We start from the raw sequence: 21,575 nt of genomic DNA, 5'->3' as shown, positions 1-21,575 counted from the left end.
TTTAGGAAGGTCCACATTCTCAGACTGTGATTTACACATAATAGAAAGGTATTATGAAATGTTCAAGGTTCTATAAACAGTGGTGCTATATATAATAAGACTAGGCTTTCTATATGCAGGGTTTGGGGGTAGTTGGGCAACCCTCCAAATGTGATAGGCTGACTGCTGGATTAATAGATGATTTTTTCCTCCTTCTTTCTGTTGTCTAAACAATGGTTTGACAGGAAAATGTGTTAGCGAGAGAGTGCATAGAACATTATTACTTTCTGCCATTCTGATTCTTTTTAAAAATATATATTATTATTGATTTCAGAGAGGAAGGGAGAGGGAGAGTTAGAAACATCAATGAGAGAATCATTGATCAGCTGCCTCCTACACGCCCCCTGCTGGGGGACCGAGCCCGCAACCTGGGCATGTGTCCTTGACCTGACTGGAATCGAACCCAGGACCCTTCATCCATAGCCAAAGCTCTCTCCACTGAGCCAAACCAGCTAGGGTTGCTGTCCTGATGATTTTGACCACTCTTTTAAATGACAACAGTTTGAAGACTGGGCATTTGATTAGCTTTCTACAGCTTCAATATATTAGTTCCAGCTATGCAATATTTTGAAGATTTCTCATACATTCAGTCAAGTTTGCAGGTACCTTGAAGGGGAAAGGAGAAGAGTGATAGACATCTGCCTTCTTACAGCCCTTTCCCATATGTTGATATCGTGCCCTGGAACTAACATGAAGCCTCGCATCTGATGGAAGCACTGAGATGCTAGATCTATATCCCCAGGGCCTCCAGGAATGACCACTTGTAATGAGTTATGTGGTTAGGGTGGCGAGGAGTTGAGATGGGGAATGACCTTTGAAGAAATACTCAGTCAATTTCAGAAATTTAAAGTTTAGTCTTCCTTACTCTTTTGTTCTATCAATTAGGGAGTTGGTGTCAATTGTGCAATATTCAGCCTTCATCTTCAGTATTTCAGAAGGGGTGATGGATATTAATAGAGTAAAAATGTATATAGAAAAATAAGGAAAAGAAAGCTCCTTATCCAAAGCAGGAGGGCTTTTATTTCACAAAGAGGCAAAGGGACTGCGGAATCTCAGAGGGAAGGCAGGAAGGGTGGGTGAGTGGGAAGAGATCAACCAAAGAACTTGTGTGCATTTATGCATAACCCATAACCCATGGACACAGACAATAGGGTGGTGAAGGCCTGGGGCGGAGGCGTGGCTAGCTAGAAGGTGTCAATGGGGGGGAAAAGGGACATATGTAATATTTTCAACATTACTAGTAAATATTTAATTAAAAAACAACAAAAAAGAGGCAAAGGGTAGTATTATAAAAAAGTGTTGAACCATAAACAAACAAAAAGGTGTTGAACTAAAATAGAGTGTTTTTCCTGAAGACTAATTGTGAAAATTAATATTTCTATTCATGCCTCAATCCCTATGGTGTAGGATTAAACTGAAACTATGAAAGTTTACTGGATAGCATCTGATTACTCTGACGATTGGACTTGAATGTAGAGCCAGAGGATGGGAGAATGAAGGATCCCCTGTAAAACTCCAGATCAGGAAATTCATTCTCTCTCATCAGCACAAGCTGTGGATCTACCCAAAGTGTGTTTTGTACAATAGCGCTCAAAGGCTAAAACAGATACAGTTTAATAAACACGCCCTCCCCAGCACAGCAGATGGCAACTAGGAAGCCGCCTGAAGCAGTGTGAGAGAGCGCTCTCGCTCTCGCCTACCTTCTTCTCCTTTTTTTTTTTTTAAATATAACAATATTTATTAAATGGCATTCTCTATTGCAGACTCATTCTCTGCAGGAAAAGATATAGAAGGCAAGTGGGGAGCAGGTCCGAGAAAGGCCTCAAAGTCTGTGGACAGAACATGACAAAGGGGATATACCTCAAACTGAGGTTGTTTTTATTTATTATTATTTATATTTTTAATTGATTTCAGAGAGAAAGGGAGAAGGCAAGAGATATAGAAACATCAATGATGGGAGCAGATCATTGATGGGCTGCCTCCTCACACCTCCTACTGGGGATGGAGCCTTCAACCCCGGCATGTGCCCTAAATAGGAATTGAACCATGATCTCCCTTTCACAGGTGAATGCTTAACCATTGAGCCACACAGGCTGGGCTTTATTTTTTTTTTATAGCCTTTGAAAATAAATTCATGGCACTATTAAATCACAAAACCTTAGAATTTTAGAGGTGAAGGATGGTTCAGACATGGAATGGGAATAGCTCTGGACTGGGAAGAGTCTGAAGACCCTGGTCAGACACTCATTAGCGAGGTGGTCGGAACCAACGACTTCACCTCTCTGGACCTTCGAGTGGAATGAAGGGGAGGAGAAGGAGAGCAAACTAACATCGAGTTACCTCTCCCAGAGTTAGGTACTGTGCTACAGGTGACAGGTCCTAGCTCTTTTAATGTTCACAATCATCCCAAAGCAGGCATTGATCCACGTTTTAGAGATGAGAAACCGCGACTGCCTGCCAGTTCCCAGCGCTCCGGCAGTGCCCGGAGAGCGCCCCTGCAGTGAGGGAAGTGTGGTTGCGTGTCCCTGATGGTTTCTCAGGCCCCCACATTTCCCCGTTTCATAACTCATCCTGGCCCCTCCATCCCACTGCCGATAAGTCTGGAGTCTAGAGAAGTCGCCAGCTCACCGAGGTCTTTCCTGGCAGAGTGGTTACCGCTGGTTTTATTCCCTTCTGTTCAGCAAGGGCAGGGAGTAGGTGGAAGACTGATGGAAAACCAACTCTTGTTTTATTGTTAGGTGACCAAGTCACAGTGAACACTTACGTCAGTTTGCTAAACTACTTTGAGTTTGCAGAGCTTGGAGGGCCAGGGAGGGAGAGCTGGGTGAGGCTTCTTTTTGGTTCCCTGGGAACTAGCATTTGCTCAAGATAATCAAATCCTCAGTTACTTAACAACTGTATCCCACAACCCACGTACAAGACATTCACCCCGAGTTTCTGTCCTTATTTAAACTCTTAGAGGTATCTGTCTATTTAGTTGTCTATTGAAAACGAACTGCCCCCAACACTTCTGCCTTGAAGAGAACTAAAGTTTTCTTTTAAAATTCTAGTTTTTGGCAAGATTTTCATCCATGTTTGCCTGCGTGGAGAAAGCAGAAGTCCAGGTGATCCAAAAATAGTTTCTAAGTCGTTTCCAAATCAATTGTTTCATTTTTCCCCACTGCAGAAATACTTTCCTAATTGCCCTGAATATTGTTAATGCCTTTTGTTGTTTCCAGCACATTGACAACATGATTGATGGTCCTGCTAGCCTGGTGAGGAAGGCAGGGCATATATTACATTATCCACAGTACTTAGGAGAAAACTCAGGCATAAAAAAATGGCCATATTGTTAGTCCAAGATCACAGAGCCTAATAATGGAGGCTGACACTAGGAGGCAACTCTCTCTCTCTCTCTCTCTCTCTCTCTCTCTCTCTCTCTCTCAGTCATTGGCTTTCTGTCCAGTTTAAGCTGATAATTTAAAAGTATTTCCACATGTGATGTAACAGAGCACAGGAAAGTATAGCATGGCGGCTTGCTGGACCCCATTAGCTGTGTAAATCTGAGCATTGGGGAACTCCTACCATCATTCCTGCACATATACGTTATTTAAAGAAATTAGAGCTGACAAAGAGCCAGTGAATTCACAATTTCAATAGTGGCCCACACTTCCTAAGTTCAAATCCTTGCTCTACTATTTTCCCAACCTCACTAAACAGTGAGAAAAAAATATTGCACCCAAGTTATCTGCATTTATTTTAAAAATTGCCTTCAGCCAAAGACTTGGGAGCTGGAGAAAACAGGATTGCAAATATGACACCAACAGAATCCTGACAATACAGTGACATGGGATGCTAATGTCACCAGAGATCCTCTGAGCTGACAGATCAAAGTATAGTTGGCAGTAATGACACTATAAAGAAGTTCTTATAAAAGTAGTTTGTCTCAACAGCTAGTCAAACTGATTCCTTCGCATCATGGAGAAAAGGCTGCCCATCCCACTCACCATCCTCCTAGAACCCACCTTTCTTATTTCTTGTCTTGATGCCTTTCTTTTGCTACCATAGCCTCCTTCTTTCCTATTATTATTATTATTATTATTTCATTGATTTGAGAGAGAGAGAGAGGAAGGGAGAGAGAGAAACATTGATTTGTTGTTTCATTTATTTATGCATTCATTGGTGGATTCTTATATGTGCCCTGACAGGAGATCAGACCCTTAAACTGGAGTGTTTCTGGATGACACTCTATTGTCTTGATGCCTTTCTTTTGCTACCATAGCCTCCTTCTTTCCTATTATTATTATTATTATTATTTCATTGATTTGAGAGAGAGAGAGAGGAAGGGAGAGAGAGAAACATTGATTTGTTGTTTCATTTATGCATTTATTGGTTGATTCTATTATATGTGCCCTGACAGGAGATCAGACCTAAACCTTAGTGTTTCTGGAGGACACTCTAACCAACTGAGCTACCCGCCAGAGTTCCTCTTTCCTATTTAAATCTTACCCAGGATTTAAACTCTAACTAAATTTCCCCGCCTCTCTGTGAGATTAACTTGACTTCCTGAATGCAACATCTGCCCTTTCTGAGCAACTCATTTAGCGCTTCGGAGGTTCATCTTTGCACAGTCCTCAGTGTTGTTGGTCTCACGTTCTGGTTCACTCACCTGGGTTAGGAGCCCCCTGAGTGTGAAGACCCTGGTCCTCACTTTTTCTGTGGCCTCCATGGTGGCCAATGTGGTGCCTCACATCTCAGGGGCATATGCTTTACAGTTGCAGGTGATTGATGCCGAATGGGATACAGAATTCCATGTTGCCCCTCTATTCACAGCATCAGGCAACGGAGCCTTCCCATCTGTGCCTGTAACAACCCCAGTTACAATCTTTTTGTTGTTGTTAATCCTCACTTGAGGATATGTTTTTTCATTGCTTGTCAGAGAATGGAAAGGGTCGGGGGAGAAAGAGAGAGGAGAGAGAGAGAGAGAGAGAGAGAGACAGACAGACAGACAGACATCAATGTGAGAGGGACATATCGTGCCTCCCACACACATGGGGAGTGAACCTGCAACCTAGGTACGTGCCTTTGATCAGGAATTGAACCTGAGACCCTGATGCTCTAATCACTTAACTACACTGGCCAGAGCCCCAGTTAGAATATTAAACATCACTATTACCCCCGTGGATAAGGTTGCATGATTTAGCAAATAAAAAAACAGGACACCCGATTAAAAATATATGTTAGGTAAACAATTTTTTTAATATGAATACGTCCTCCATTTTTTTTTTAATTTGACATTTAAGAATGAGATCAGACCTGTACTTCTATAATTCACCTTATTTGCCTCAATCTAGTCCTAACCCTGTCAGATTCTGTCTTTATTTATACATTTGATATTTGTTCAACATGGAATTTTTGCATAATTTAAATGTTCTCAAATATTGCATTGAAATGTTATTTATCTTTATTACTGGGCTCTCCAGTGGCTCCTTACATTTTATACCTGAGGTGAGTGCCTCTTCCCTCTCACCCTAGGCCCCAGCCCTGCTCTCATCTTCATTGTCTCATTTGTAAAATGGCCACCAGCAGAATGAAGGGAGCCCAGGATATTTACTCACTAATTATTTTGTATATCCACCCTGCTTTTTTATTTTTTCATTTGGCTTTATTGATTTTTAGAGATAGAGGAAGGGAGAGGGTGAGAGAGGGAAACACCATGAAACAACTGAGCTACACCGGTCAGGCTTTACAGTGTGGATAGCCTGACGGGTGGGTGTGGCTCAGTTGGTTGAGCATCGACCCAGGAACCAGGAGGTCACAGTTCAATTCCTGGTCAGGGCACATGTGCAGGTTGCAGGCTCTATCTCCAGTGGGGGACGTGCTGGAGGCAGCTGATTGGTGATGTTTCTCTCTCTCTCCCTCTCCCTCTCCCTTCCTCTCTATATAAAAATCAATAAAACATATTTTAAAAACATACACACACATTTTGGCGTTTTAATGAAAACTCTATATGGTTACACACTAGACATTTGCTCTGAAAAGCTGCTTAATGAAACCTTGCAGCAAAGACGGACTGCTTTAAAATGAACTATATGTAGATCTGCTGGGTATGTGTCAGTGGTATGTGCCCAGGATTTTGTTGCAGGAAGAGAACATTTAACAACCCGTTGAGTGGTAGGTTCTGTGGATCCCCCGAATACGGTGTCCCGTTAGTCACAATTTGTGACCTGGGATCCCATTTCATCATCTACACAGGTTTCTGCGGAGACCCTCATGGTTTTACAGAGACTGCGTGTGGCACAGGGTGAGGGAAACTGCCACCAGGCCCATGCATGAATAAATCCGCAGGGTGTTTGACTGAAGTTCAGATCATTTAATAAATTTCACAAAGCTTTTGCACATACTTTTCTCTTAAAGGGAAGATAATGCCATTCATGAAGTTACCTGGAGCTTTTTCTTCATGGGGATTTGTTGTGGTGGTTTTTTAAAAAGATAATGGAGGTTATTTTGTTTGGTTTTTAATGGTTTTTACTATGACCACCAAAAGAAAGAAAGAAAAGAAAAGAAAAAAGAAAGTAGTTAGTGAAACTTCAAAACTTCCAAGTGAATAATTTGCTATATTTACCTCTGCCTGTTAAAGTCATAAGGGAGCCCAGACAGCGTGGCTCAGTGGTTGAGAGTCGACCTATGAACCAGGAGGTCATGGTTCGATTCCCAATCAGGGCACATGGGTCAATCCCCAGTGTGGAGTGTGCAGGAGGAAGCCAATCAATGATTCTCTTTCACCATTGATGTTTATATCTCTCTCTCCCTCCCCCTTCCTGTCTGAAGTAAATAAAAATATAGTTAAATTCATAAGGGAAATTTCCTCCTGACCTCAAGCTGTGGGCTTGTTATGGTGGTTAGCTTTCCACTGCATGACAGAGCAGAGATTAGAAATGCTTTATTTTCTAGTAAGTCATCTCTTTTGATTTTGTTCCAGAAGTTACAGTATGGCCTATGATACATTGGTATGACATTCTGAACTCTACTCAGTTACTGTAAATATTTTTTTCCACTTTCGTTTTTAACATCTCAACCTTATCTTCTATTCAGAAGAAGTGTGCTTACATAATAGGGAAGCACAAAATATTGGTATTTTAAGGCAAAAACAAAACATCCTTGTCATATTTACTTAATCGCTAACCATCTGAAGAAGGGAAGAAAACGTAGATTTGCATGGAGGTGAATATTAACATATGTGTAACTATCCTGGGGATGTATTGATTTTCATTCATATTTCAGAGTAAACAAAGTTGAGAGACCAAATCTATTAGCTGTATATTGAAAATTATTATAAACCTGCTCAGATTCCGCAACTCAAGTGTGTTTCTGAAATTTTTCAATCCTTATTGTCACTAACGTTGAATTTTCTAAATCAGAAATTATTTCTCTTTTCTTAATAGACTGGAAGGAAGGAGAAAGGAGATCCTCTAAACATTGCAATTGATAAGATGACCAAGAAAACAAGAGATCTAAGGAGACAGGTACTGTTTTATGTTTGTTTGTTTTTATTTTAAGTGCATGGAACTTAGTGGTGCTTTCCAAGAATCGTCTTTTTTTTTTTCCAGGCTGCCTTTTTATACTTCAGGTTGCTATTCTTTGTAACATCCACAAACACACAGGGACACTTCATCAACAATGTAGAGTCTGCTGGCAGACAGATGTGACAGCTGCAAGGGTGTGATGATGAAAACCACCTCTGAGCAGGTAGCCTGTTCACTGCCCAGACCCAATCTTGCAGGTAGAGAGACCCGATGAATTCACTACCTCCTACATCTGGTTTGCCGTTTTTTCAGGTCCAAGTATGCAAAGAACTGGTCTCTGATTTCTTCTTGTTCTTGCTTAAACTTGGAGGCAGTTTATAAACTTGGAGTTCGGTGAATAAACAAGAATGCTAATGGTTTAGTGAGAAATACAACTCTTAATCTGATGGACTAATTAAGGTCTCTGACCCAGCGTGCTCCCTTGGGGACATAAATCTATGTCAGATGCTCATTTGGGAAGCAGGGAACCATAGCAAGGAATGTCAGTTGGATGGTGTAAATGGCTAATAGAATCATTCATCAGATGGGTATGTTTTTTCTTTTCTTTTCTTTTTTATTTGAAGGTAGGATCTCTGGTCAGGGCTTCTTTTCATCTTGACAGTGCTATGGACAATGGTAAAATTTGTCCTGCGACCTTTATATGATACATTTCCATGGTGACCTTCACTTTCTTAGGTAGTGCTCTTTCTCTAGAACAGCGGTTCTCAACTTGTGGGTCGCGACCCCTTTGGGGGTCGAACGACCCTTTCACAGGGGTCACCTTAGACCATCGGAAAACACATATATAATTACATATTGTTTTTGTGATTAATCACTATGCTTTAATTATGTTCAATTTGTAACAATCAAAATATATCCTGCATATCAGATATTTACATTACGATTCATAACAGTAGCAAAATTACAGTTATGAAGTAGCAACGGAAATAATTTTATGGTTGGGGGTCACCACAACATGAGGAACTATATTAAAGGGTCATGGCATTAGGAAGGTTGAGAACCACTGCTCTAGAAGCTATCATACCAGCCATTGTTACCATAAAATCCCATCCTGCTTTCTGCCTGAGAGCCAGCCTGTCCCCTACTGGTAGCTTTCACATATGTCCAGCTCCTTCATGATGTTAGTCAACTGGAGCCAAGCCCTGCCCTCCAGCCACACCTGCTTCACTTTCTGCAGCTGGAGAGGCTGGGCTGGCAGGGCTGCATCTAACACTCCGTCAAGTACAGACGAGATTAGCCTGGGCGAGAATGGCCAAGGAGCACTTTAGAAATGCTTGGAATGGAGGAAGATGCCACTTCTGATGATTGCTAGGGAACTGCTGGGCTGTCTTTGGGATATCACACACTTGAATAATGACCTTTAAAAGATATCACAATTAGTTCCGGGCTGTGCACACTCCAGGTTGACTGCCCAGATAACAAGTCCTTTTGGGAAAATAATTTCCTTATTTTACCTTGAAATAAGGGAGAATAAAACATTGTTCTCTTAGGCACTGGTAAATATTACCCAATACACACATGGCCAGGCCTGCCTCTGCTTGTCCTCTTAGACCAGGGGTGGGCAAACTTTTTGACTCGAGGGCCACAATGGGTTCTTAAACTGGACCGGAGGGCCGGAACAAAAGCATGGATGGAGTGTTTGTGTGAACTAATATAAATTCAAAGTAAACATCATTACATAAAAGGGTACGGTCTTTTTTTTTTTTAGTTTTATTCATTTCAAACGGGCCAGATCCGGCCCATGGGCCGTAGTTTGCCCACGGCTGTCTTAGACCATCTCTCTATAAAAATCCCCCATCTGATATGAACTGATATGGGTAATAGGAATTGGAACTGTGGTTAATGGGAAATATTGAATCAGGTGTGTGGAGCCCAGGGTTCTACTTCTAATTCTGCCACTAAACTGTCTGTGTGACCGAGGATCCTTCTCCTCTTGGTCTCCTTTTCTAACCTATAAAAATAGGTATCCAAAATAGATCTGCAAGCTGTCTTTGAGCTGTATAACATTGAATGAGCCCAAAGGAAATCCTCGTGGATTTTCTTTGCCAAAGGTCCTAAGGCCTCATATAGATTTTAAAAGCAGTGGGAGGGCATTGAGTATCCCTTCAAGGGCTCGCCATTGGCTAGATGGTCAACCAGGAAGAATTTATGAACTGCGTCCTTACCTCCCCAATCTTTTGGTCTTAGTTAGTGACCACACTTTTACATCCAGGAGCCAGCACCCTCAGCTCCCTGCACTCATAGACCTATCCTAGCAAATGTTTGTCTTATTAGGAAGGAATGGATCAAGTAATTCTTACTCTGGTGTTAGAATTCTCAGGAAAGGGTTGCCTCTTTTTAGCCGAGGACTGATGAACTTTGAAGGTGGAATTTATGGTGGAATTGAGTGACAGCTCCTTGGAGAGCTTCTTTTAGGATGGCAGTGGAAGGGGTATGTCATCCCCTGAAATCATTCCATGCAGAATATATATATTTCCTGCTCACCTTTCCCAAAGATTGAGAGGAATAAGATAAAAAGAGAATTGTTTTATGACATTAAGACCCAAAAGTTATGGCATAATTTCATACCACATCCCTGAATGTGGTTCAGATATCTTTCTCTTCCCCAATCTGCCTTTCTAGAACAGGAATGGTTCCCATCTGTCAGTTCCATTCCTACCCATATGTCGGAATATTTTTGTCTCTCTCCCCATCTTTCTGTTTCTCCATGTTCACCTGTAGTGGTACAAAAGCTGCTCTGATCTAAGTGTACAGAAGCTACCTAGCTCTCAGGCAGATTGAACATTCAAAGCTTAGCTCCAGCCTCAGTTTCGATTTGGGTAGCGAGTTAATGGGATTAACACGTTTTGACCTGAGTGGCTAACAGCAACTGTGTAGTGTGGCCCAGTGTATGTTACTGGTTCAAATGAATGTTTCCCTATCACTGAAACACTTTCTAGTCTTTCGATCACAGACAGCCTTTGTTATAAGAGATTCCAAATGAGGATCCTACGTTCTCCATTTTTACTTCCCTGTGTGCATGTGTTTCTTTATACAATATTTACAGCAATCAAATCACATAGGAGAAAAAAGCTGAAATTAAAGAAAAATACTCCTGGTGATAGTCACTCTTTTCTTGCCACTCTTTTAATCTCCAGCCTCTTCCTCACAGCCCTGAAGTCGGGCAGAGTCATTCAGGAGGTGACCCTGGAGTCTCATGAAGTTCTAGTCACCAAATTTAAAAGAAATGAACTCAGTCATGATCATTATCTTGGACATCCCTAAATGAAAAAAAAAAAAAGTGGACTTAAACTTGTAGACGCTTGAAAAAAAAATCAAGAGTAATTGACTAAAAAGATTTCTGTTTAAGTAGAATTTTAAAGTAAGTAGAATCCCTTTCCTCAGGCAATATATCCCAAGGAACTGGGGAGTCATAAATTGTGGGAAAAAGGTCGCAGGAACCCAAGGGTGTTATTTCACACTGCTTGGCATGGGTCCATCTTGCCAATTAAACCAATGAGAGTGGTTGGTGGTAGAACAGAATTCTCTTCAGAGTATTTTGTTTGGAATTAAAAATGGATTTGGGGGACTATAACTGCCAGCTTTAAGCATTATGATTTAATTTTAGAGCTGTGGGCACAGTGCGCCCCATGTCTGAGCTATTGTCGCTGCCGTGATTCTGGAATCAGACCATTATAAAAATAAAAGCTTTTGGCTGACTCCCCACCTGGGGATCTAGTGGCCCACATGGTCTATTCAGCCTTTAGAGAGGGCTCAGTCGGTTTCTGCCAGCTGCTGCTTGCTGTCCTCCTTCCATGTGCCACCTGTAGACTATTCTGGGCATAGTCTCTTCATTTCCCTAAGCCCACAGAGATACTGGCTTATCTTGGTTATTATTTTGGTCCCTTTATTAGTCATTTTTTCCAAGTTGATAAGCAAATCAGGACCCAAATATCTCCCTATGAAAAACTAATTATTAATAATCATAACATATTAGGGTAAACTTAGCACCTTTCTCATTCCCCAAACCAATCAAGGGCCCAATCTTTATCCCTTCAACATTAATAGCTGTCACAATAATTCCAGCAATGAGATTTAGTAAGTTTCAACTTGACAAGTGTCAATTTTGCTATTACAGTAAAAATATTTTCAACAGACAAAAAATTAAGTATAAAAAGCTTTTTATAAAAAAAATATTTTTATTTCAGAGAGGAAGGAAGATGGAGAGAGATAGAAACATCGATGATGAGAATCATTAATTGGCTGCCTCCTGCCCCCCGCCACTGAGGATTGAGCTCCACAACCGGGCATATGCCCTGACTGGGAATCAAACTGTGACTCCTGGTTTATAGGTCACTGCTCAACCACTGAGCCACGCCGGCCAGGCAAAAGCATTTACATTGGGATGAGTACTTAATAGAATGCATTATATAACAAAAGATTGAAAACAAACAAGCAAAATATGTCATTGGATGGTATGTGTAAAGGCCTATTTATTAAGACCCTGGCTCCAGATAGGACTGCAAAAAAAAAAAAATCTTCCATGTTTAACAAGAAATAATTATATCTGAAGAGTTTCCTCAGCTTCTTGTGACCCAGTTCCTTCCATAGGAATCACAGCTGAAGGTGGGCAGTCACCAGCAAGAGCTTGTCAAGTTACTGCCCACAAACTGGAAACTAAATTTTAGCTGACAGGTATTGAGTCCTTCCAGTGTGCCAGGCACTGTTCTAAGTTCTCTACACCAATGGACCACATTTGATCCTCATTCCAGCTCCGTGACATAGAGAAGGTTGTCACCATGATCATTTTCAGACGAGGCCATGAAACAAAGCAATGCACCCATGTCCACAAAGCATGTGGATGTGTGGAAGGTAGCCCAGATGGTCTCACTGTAGGGACTTGGCTCATGACCCTTCCCTATCCTGCCTGTCCGTAGACATGGCATATTCAGTTGGTTCACCATATACTAATCTACTCTGGACCGGTCACTTGGGGTGCTTTGTGGTTTTCAGCAGCACCTTTACTACCTCAGGGTTCGGAGTGGGTGACATGCACACACTGCAGGCAGAACAAAATGAATCTTGGTGAATGTCAGAAATATGGTTCTCGTCCCTCAGGTCTCCAGCTGTTTTGGTTCACTGGGTCCTCTTTTTTAAAGTGCTATTATGTTTAGGTAGTTATCTTCTTAAAGCATGAATTATAGACTTTCCAAAACATTTACAGAAAAAAGGAATTTTAAGGCATTCAATTATTTTTCTTGTATCTGCTCATAATGGGGCCAATTATTTTTAGATTCATTCTAAGAAAAAAAATTCAAATCATGTATTTCTGGATTGAATCTGCTTTTTCTCATAAACACATGAGACTATCTATATGGCTACAATGAAAACATTATGAAAATGATCGATTTCCTCCATATGTTAAGGTTTGTGCTCTTTGCACTGAAAACCTATGTCAGAGGTAATCGTCCCTGGAGTTGGGGCCTTAGGTAGATTGCCATGCTCACATAGAAGTTATGGAGACCAGAAAGGGATCACTTAGCACTTGGGATTGGAAATACAGAACACCAATAACCCAGAGATAGCTGAAGACAAAAGACACGAGAAACACCAAAGATCAGAATTTAAAAGGCTAGGACAAGAAAGGCAGAGGTAGGGGAGGGCTCAAGGGCACTGGAAAGGCCATCCTTTGGACATACCCCTTGATCACAGGTTATGTATTCAAGTTTCCTCTATCTTAGGAAACTCCTGATACAATAACCCTGAATGTCAGACTACCACATACCCTTTTTTTTTCTTTCTTCATTTTTTTCAAATGTTTTTATTGATTTCAGAGATAAGAAGGGAGATGGATAGAGAGAAACATCAATGATGAGAGAGAATCATCAATTGGCTGCCTCCTGCATGCCCTCTACTGGGGATTGAGCTGGAAACCCAGGCATGTTCCCTGACCAGGAATTGAACCATGACCTCTTAGTTCATGGGTCCAGCTCAACCACTGAGTCACACGGGTCACATACTCATTTATCTCTTTGAAAACTCTCATTAGGTCAAGTTCAAGGTACATGAGTTCATCAGTTGAAACAGTTCTTAAAACATCCCTGTGGGCAAACTCTTCCCTTATGAAGACACTGTTCAAGTTTTGAAGTGGTTTAATTTATTCCTATAAGCCAGCATATGGTTTATCATACACATATAAGTGCAAGTTTGTGGAGGATACCTGAACCCTCACTAGCAAGTCTATATCACAGAAAGAGTCTAGTAACATGATCAATATTGATCAATCAAATAATATAGTATACTGATCAGAGGGATCTCTAACATATGTATGAATAAAAAAATGCTCAATTAAGTGGAAACTTCAGCTACTGATTTATTCTCTTCTATTAATTTCTCTAGGCCCCAGAAGTCAAAGAAAAATAGGAAGGATAAGGATAATTAGCAATGACGGAGTCTCAAATCACATTCAAAAGAATGTCTGCATTTGGTTAATGTCTGACACCTGTTTTAGGCCATTAAGAATCTTGATCCTGTCACTAGACAATCCTCTATAGAATTATAAAATTTAAAAAAAAATCTACCATATTTTCAGATTTAGATTTTCAACAATAATGATTTAAATATATTTAAATATAAATATACTAGAGGCCTGGTGCACAACATTCGTGCACAGGGAGGGTGGGTCCCTCAGTCCGGCCTGCACCATCTCGCAGTCCAGGACCCCCGAGGGGTCCTTAGCACTGCCACAGAGGCAGGAGAGGCTCCCGCCACTACCGCTGCACTCACCAGCCTTGAGCCTGGCTTCTGTCTGAGCGGCACTTCCCCTGTAGGAAGTTCCTGCATTGACCATCTGCCCCCTGGTGGTCAGTGTGTGTCATAGCGACAGTTGTTCCTCTGTTTGGTCAATTTGCATATTAGCCTTTTATTATATAGGACTAGAGTAGTGGTTCCCAACCTTCCTAATGCCACGACCCTTTAATACAGTTCCTCATGTTGTGCTGACCCCCAACCATAAAATTATTTTTGTTGCTACTTCATAACTGTAATTTTGCTACTGTTATGAATTGTAATGTAAATATCTGATATGCAGGATGTATTTTCATTGTTACAAATTGAACATAATTAAAGCATAGTGATTAATCACAAAAACAATATGTAATTATATATGTTTTCCGGTGTTCTTAGGCAACCCCTGTGAAAGGGTCATTTGACCCCCCACAGGTTGAGAACCGCTGGACTGCAGGATACCTGAACCCTCACTAGAGGGCCAGTGCATGAAATTAGTGCACTCGGGGAGGGTGGGTCCCTCAGCCCCGCCTGTGCCCTCTCAAACTCTGGGAGCTCTTGGGGGATGTCCTTAGTGCTGCCGTGGAGGGGAGCTCTTGGGGGATGTCCTTAGTGCTGCCGGGGAGGAGGGAGAGGCTCCTGCCACTGCTGCTGCACTCATCAGCCTTGAGCCTGGCTTCTGGCTGAGCGGTGCTCCCCCTGAAGTGCACTGACCACCAGGGGGCAGCTCCTGCGTTGAGCATCAGCTCCCTGGTGGTCAGTGCACATCATAGCAACCAGTCGTTCTGCTGTTTGGTCAATTTGCATATTAGCATTTTATTATATAGGATAGTTAGCTCAGCTGGTGCAGTTCAGTGGTTGAGCATTGACCCATGAACCAGGAGGTCACGGTTTGATTCCTGGTCGGCACACATGCCTGGGTTGCGGGCTTAATCCCCAGTAGAGGTGTGCAGGAGGTAGCTGATCAAATATATGTAAAAAAATATATATGCATATTTAAATATATATGTATATATTTTAGTATGCCCTCTTAGGTTACCAGAAAATGAATTTTAGGCAGCCATCCTGCTCAAGTGAGTTTGGCCCATGTTCATTGTTGGAGACCTTGTTGAAGCTGGGATTTCTTATCCAAAACTATCATTAAAGACCATTTTAAAGTGTGTTGTGTAAGAGTTTGCCACGGAATTAAGGTGTTTCTAGAGCTGATGATAACAGCTCCCAGCCTTGATTCTGACTGAATGTACCCAGGTATCATTGCAGCCAGCTTGTGGCCAAATATATCTCTTCCATTTGACCCCTCTGTGCTGAGGTTAGCTTTTATTACCTGAAAAGACATCTGGCATCAGTTTTCCCAGGGGAAATTTCCATCAGGACAGCTGATATTTCTTTATCTCCCCATTGCCTGAGGAGACTGGATAAATCTGAAAATTAGAAAGGGAATCTCCTTGCAGGCTCTTGCCTCTCCTGCTGTTCCCACCAGCCTGGTGGAAGCCTGTTTGCTCTAGGAGCTCACCGCTTTGTACCTTCCTCAATGCCGGGATGCCACTGATGAGGCTGAGGGAATTCAACATCACTCTTTGCGTGGGTAGAAACTTATGAAGAAGGTGATGTTGGTTATAATATCCATCTGTTTACTTTATATGCCCTTAACAATACTTAGTCCTCCTTCTTGGCCGAATGCATTTCCAGGATATCTTAGAACCAAATCCTCATCTCACCCCCACCTTACACAATTGTGTATTTTCCAGTGGGATCAGCTTTTTAAGAGAATTACAGCTCCGTGTAACTACTCTCATTATCATTCTTTACATCCCCACAAGCCACTCAGTCTAGTTGATTCTACCTCCTAAATGCATTTCAAGTCTCTTTCTTCTTCTCCACTCACATTGGCACTGTTTAATGGCTCACGAAATGATGGTCACAGCCTCCTATCCAGTCCCTGCCCCCCACCCCACCCCTGCTGCCTTAATCTCACTGTAGCGCCAGCAGTCTGTTAAGCCGGTATTCACACATCCTTGTGCCTTTGCACTTGCTGTTGCTTCTGCCTGGAACATCCCTCCTCTCTCTCTCTTTTTTGTTTATTTTCCTTTCAGAAAAATTTACAGTTTTTTCTACAAGACCTTTAGCTTTAATGTCACCTGATCACAACTTTATCCAATTTCTATAAATAGGTTTTATCCAATAGGCTCAAAGAGCACTTAAAAATGCCTTTATCAAGCCCTAGCTGGTTTGACTCAGTGGATAGAATGTCAGCCTGCATACTGAAGGGTCCCAGGTTTGATTCTGGTCAAGGGCACATGCCCAGATTGCAGGCTTGATCCTCAGTAAGGGGGGCGGGGAGCATGTAGGAGGCAGCAAATCAATGATTTTCTGTCATCACTGATGTTCCTATCTCTCTCTTCCTCTCTCCTCTCTGAAATCAATAAAAAATATATTTTAAAAAATGGAAGAAAAAATAAAAATACCTTTATCATGACACTTTTTGCAATGGATTTAAGTTGTTTTATATGTTTTTGCTTATGCAGTATCCCGTTCTTCTTTTTTAAATGTTCACCGGAAAATATATATATATATATATATATATACATATATATATATATATGTATATATATATATATATATATATATTTTCCGGTGAACATTTAAAAAAGAAGAACGGGATACTGCATAAGCAAAAACATATAAAACAACTTAAATCCATTGCAAAAAGTGTCATGATAAAGGTATTTAACCCTCACCCGAAGATATTTTTCCATTGATTTTTAGAGAGAGTAGAGGGAGGGGGAAAGAGAGAAACATCAATGTAAGAGAGACACATCCATCGGTTGCCTCTCATATGAACCCTGACCAGGGCCAGGGATGGAAGCTGCAACCAAAGTGTGTACCCTTAGCCGGAATTGGACCTGGGACCCTTCAGTCCAAGGGCCAATGCTCCATCTACTGAGCCAAACCAGCTAGCTAGGGCATTTTTTTAAAATTGACTTTTAGCGAGAGAGGAAGGAAGAGTAAGAAACATCTGTGTGAGAGAGCAAAATTGATAGGTTGCATCCTGTAACTGCCCTGACTGGGAATTGAACCTGCAACCTTTTGGTGTATGGGATGATGCTTCAACCAACTGAGCCACCCAACCACAGCTATTCTTTGTTTCCTGAGGGCATATCCTAGTGGCCAAGTAAAGTAAGCCTGCACCACACAGTTGCTGAAAGAATGAAAAATCTCCTGTATGCAACCATCCTACCAAGAAATATTTCAATCATCAACTTCCTGCCATTCTAAACTCTCATGTCCCTGGTTCCATTGTTGTCAGAACTAGATTTGTTAACTTAAAAAGTCTACACACACTCTGATCATATTGGTTATTTCCCTTTACAAAGACAGCTTCCATTCCCTAACCCAGAAGTTTTCTAAGCTGGGCTGGCTTTTGAAAAGTCAGTTCAAGACCCTGCTGAAATGCAGATATATGGCTTTATCTGGGGAGATTCTAATTTTGTGTATATATGGTGGCTCCTTAAACTCTGTATCATAATAAGCTTCCAAATAATTTGTGATGTCTGAGTAGGTTTGAATTCCACTGCCTTTGTTCCTGACAGTGGGAACTTCAGACCTCATTGTAACTTGTTGGGGGGTGTATTTGAGGATCTGTGCAGACCTCCAACTACTCTCCGATCCCTGTGGCCTCTGTTAGACCTCACCTCTTCACAGATACAATACCTGTTGCAAGGGCTGGAGAATCCATCTCCTCATGGACCAAGGTTAGACGTGGATGTTCTGATTGCTTTCTCTGCTGTGTTGAAAGGCTTGCTTGGCCAGATCTGTGCTTTCTGAGGCAGGGCCAAGACAGGAGTGAGGTGATCGAGGCCCTGGCCTTGGGCATACCCTTTTAGGGAGCACACAAAAACCCTCAATAATCAAGATAAATTATATTGCCCAGCCAGCGTGGCTCAGTCCATCTTTAGAAAAAGATAAAAATATTTTTACACAGTGTTTTGTCTTTTCCTGCCAGAAACATTTCCAATTTTTCCCACAAGGCTTGATTTAAATGTCACCTGATCATCACAACTTTTTACCCAATTTGGAAAATCAAAATTAATCCATGAGCAAATTATCAACATTGTAAATAAAGACAAAATTAGTAACAGGGAAATGCTGAGCCCACCATATTGAAGCCTAAAGCAAAAGAAAAAAATAGCAGCACTGATTCTGTCTTTATTTACAGTGTTTATGATGGGAGAATCTTCCCTTAGTTTTGGCTCCGCTCTGTCTATAAAGTCCTTACTCACCTGCTGTATCAGAAAGTTCCCTTCAAAAGTCTCAAAGTCAGGTTGCTTTCTTTCCCCCATCACCCGCCCAACATTAAATGGCAAAGGGCCGGCTTTTAAATTTTATGAGACCTTGGACTCCAGATTTGAAGACCGATTTGAATTGTGGTGTCTTTTAGGCTGTCTTTCTCCAAATGCATTTCTTCTGGATGTTTATCGCAGTGACACAGGCTTTTTATGGCGGTCTGAAGTGCTTCAGAGAAAACGGAGAGCATTTTAATACCACTGATTTACTCTTTTGGGTCTACCGTAATTTTCTTACTGCCTAATTATGAGGCTTGCTTTAATTTACTCCACACATAATGTTTACTGATGCACATATGGTGCCACATTTCAGGAAACTACCCAGAGCAGGTATTTTTGTCAGTCTGGAGCATGGAAAATTTCCTTCATTTACAGAAAGAAAGAAAAAAAAATAAAAGGTAAGCAATGTAATTGTCTTGACAAAGAATGTTCCCCAGTGAGAGAGGCGAAAATCATACGTAACTTTAATTTCAGCAAGAAAAATACAATCCCTTTAAATTCTTATTTTAAAAGCTGAATGATGATTATATGATTCCATTTGTTTAAAGATTATCAGTTACCCCTAAATGTCAGGTGGGGGGGGGGGTAGGAATTGGGGAAAAGGAGAGAAAGGAGAGGAAAATGGTAATTCTTTCTGGGCTTATTTCTCAACTTGACAAAGAATGTTCCCCAGTGAAAGAGGCGAAAATCATACGTAACTTTAATTTCAGGAAGAAAGATACAATCCCTTTAAATTCTTATTTTAAAAGCTGAATGATGATTATATGATTCCATTTGTTTAAAGATTATCAGTTACCCCTAAATGTCAGGTGGGGGGCGGGTAGGAATTGGGGAAAAGGAGAGGGAGGAGAGGAAAACGGTAATTCTTTCTGGGCTTATTTCTCAACTTTCTTTGAAGAAAGAAGATATGGATTCAGTAGCCATAGGCTCTTAGGAGTAGAAGGGATGTCTACAGTCTTTTCCCAGGGCAAAGGGTCTTTAATTCAGCATTTCTAAGGCCCCCTTCGTCGGCCTCTGTTTTAGAGATGGGAGCTTATCCCTTCACTCAGCAGCAGCTGGTACCATTATTGGACAATTTTAGTAGTTAGAAAATTGAGTTAAGATCAGTGATTTTGTAATTATCAACCATTGATGTTGGATTTGTGCTGAAAAACCGATGTTTTTTTTCCCCTCCTACTTTGCCGAAGTTTAAGGCCCAGATAAAAGCTTTAGTGAAGAACTCTATTTAGAGTTTCAAAGGCCTACAAATAGGGACTATTATTGCATATGCATTCATGGCTGTACGATCAATTGGCTTGCCTTTCCATAGCTCTGAGAGCTATGCGCGGTTTGGCTTGGGAACTGAGCAGCTGATGTTCTCTCTTGTCATGGAGACAGCTGAAATAACCAACTCTTTAGGCGCGCTGATCCAGGGCTCCCATTATGTTCTGGGTTATGCAGGGAGGTTTGCTGGGGTTCTTGTTCCGGCATCAAGAAGGGTTCAGGAATCTGGAGAAGGCTGTGCATAGATTAAATAAGAGTCCAGAGACGAAGCATAATTTTAAAAGTCATTTGGGGGTCAGAGGAGCCTAGTTTAAAGGAAACTAAGATCTAAGTTCTAAGGTCTAACTCTAAGGTCTCCTTGTCCCAGGACCCCATGCTTTTTATTAACACAAATTGTCCTGAGGCGAGACAAAGAGATACACTTCAAAGGGTATACACAAGCATTGTCAGAATGGGGGAATTAGCCTAGGGCTGTTCAGGTGTTTGGCCAGTAGGAGGCAATAACATGTAGATTAAGACACCCTTAGCTGTCTGGCAGCCAAGCAATAATCCCTTTTCAGGTTTGGGGAAATGCCCTCAGCCATTCCCAGATGCAGCCCTGCCATCATGCTGGAATTGGTTTCCGGCAGAGGTCAGAAGAGCAAAGCCTTCCACTGAAACTGTCTGACATTTGTTGTGTCCATTCTTTCCTTAACACTTAATCGTCAATTCTGCAGAGGGGGCATTACTATCAAAAACGTTTTATTTTAAAGAATAGAGTCTTGACAGTAGGATTACATTTCTTACTGATATAGAGTTTAAAGTTCAAGAATACTGTACTTAAAATATATATATAATCTAATAAAAGAGAAACATGCAAATTGACCATACCTCTGCTACAACCCAAGCCATGCCTACCAGCCAATCAGAGCAACTATATGCAAATTAATCCAACCAAGATGACTGCCCGCAGCCACAGAGCTGGAGCAAGCAGAAGGCTTTGTTGCCCCGGTGATGGAGAAAGCCAAGCTTTCCGCCTGCCCTGGCTGGCTGTTGCCTCCACTCAAGGCAATAAAGTTTCAATTATAGAAGACAAATAAATCACAGATACCTGCTTCCAACCAGCCTCCATTGGGAGCTTGGGTGGCTGAGGGCCATGGCCAGGCTGCAAACAGCCATCAGCCCCTCATCCAGGATGGCCACATCCTCATGGGGTGAGGGTCCCTGCTGGAGGGCTTGGCCAGCCTGCAAACAGCCATCAGCCCCTCACCCAGGCTGGTCAGGCACCCCAGCAGGACCCCCCCTCCCTGAAGGGGGTGTGGCCAGTCTGAAAACAGCCCTCAGCCCCACACCAGGCTGGCCAACCACCACAGCATAACACCCTCCCTGATCCAGGACACCCTTCAGGGAAAACCAGCCAGCCCCCACCCATGCACTAGGCCTCTATCCTATATAATAAAAGGGTAATATGCAAATTGATCCTAACAGCAGAACAAGTGGGAATGACTGTTCACTATGACACACACTGACCACCAGGGGGCAGACACTCAATGCAGGAGCTGCCCCCTGGTGGTCAGTGCGCTCCCACAGGGGGAGCTCTGCTCAGCCACAAGCCAGGCTG

General features: G+C 41.9%; 1 protein-coding gene across 2 annotated transcripts in view; it reads left to right on the top strand.

Annotated features, from left to right (window-relative positions):
* The window catches only part of CTNNA2 (catenin (cadherin-associated protein), alpha 2), a 1,155,525-nt gene that overhangs the window by 882,848 nt on the left and 251,102 nt on the right, over window positions 1-21,575 (top strand). For both annotated transcript variants that reach the window (XM_005884743.2, XM_005884742.2), the window contains exon 8: window positions 7,464-7,544. In XM_005884743.2, coding sequence (XP_005884805.1) covers window positions 7,464-7,544 — 81 coding nt within the window. The remainder of the gene's footprint in view (window positions 1-7,463; window positions 7,545-21,575) is intronic.

Source organism: Myotis brandtii, unplaced genomic scaffold (genome assembly GCF_000412655.1).
Source record: "Myotis brandtii unplaced genomic scaffold, ASM41265v1 scaffold850, whole genome shotgun sequence".
In the NCBI taxonomy this organism is placed as follows: Eukaryota; Metazoa; Chordata; class Mammalia; order Chiroptera; family Vespertilionidae; genus Myotis; species Myotis brandtii.
The sequence above is the reverse complement of the archived record's forward strand: the minus strand, read 5'-3'. Positions and strand labels throughout refer to the sequence as shown.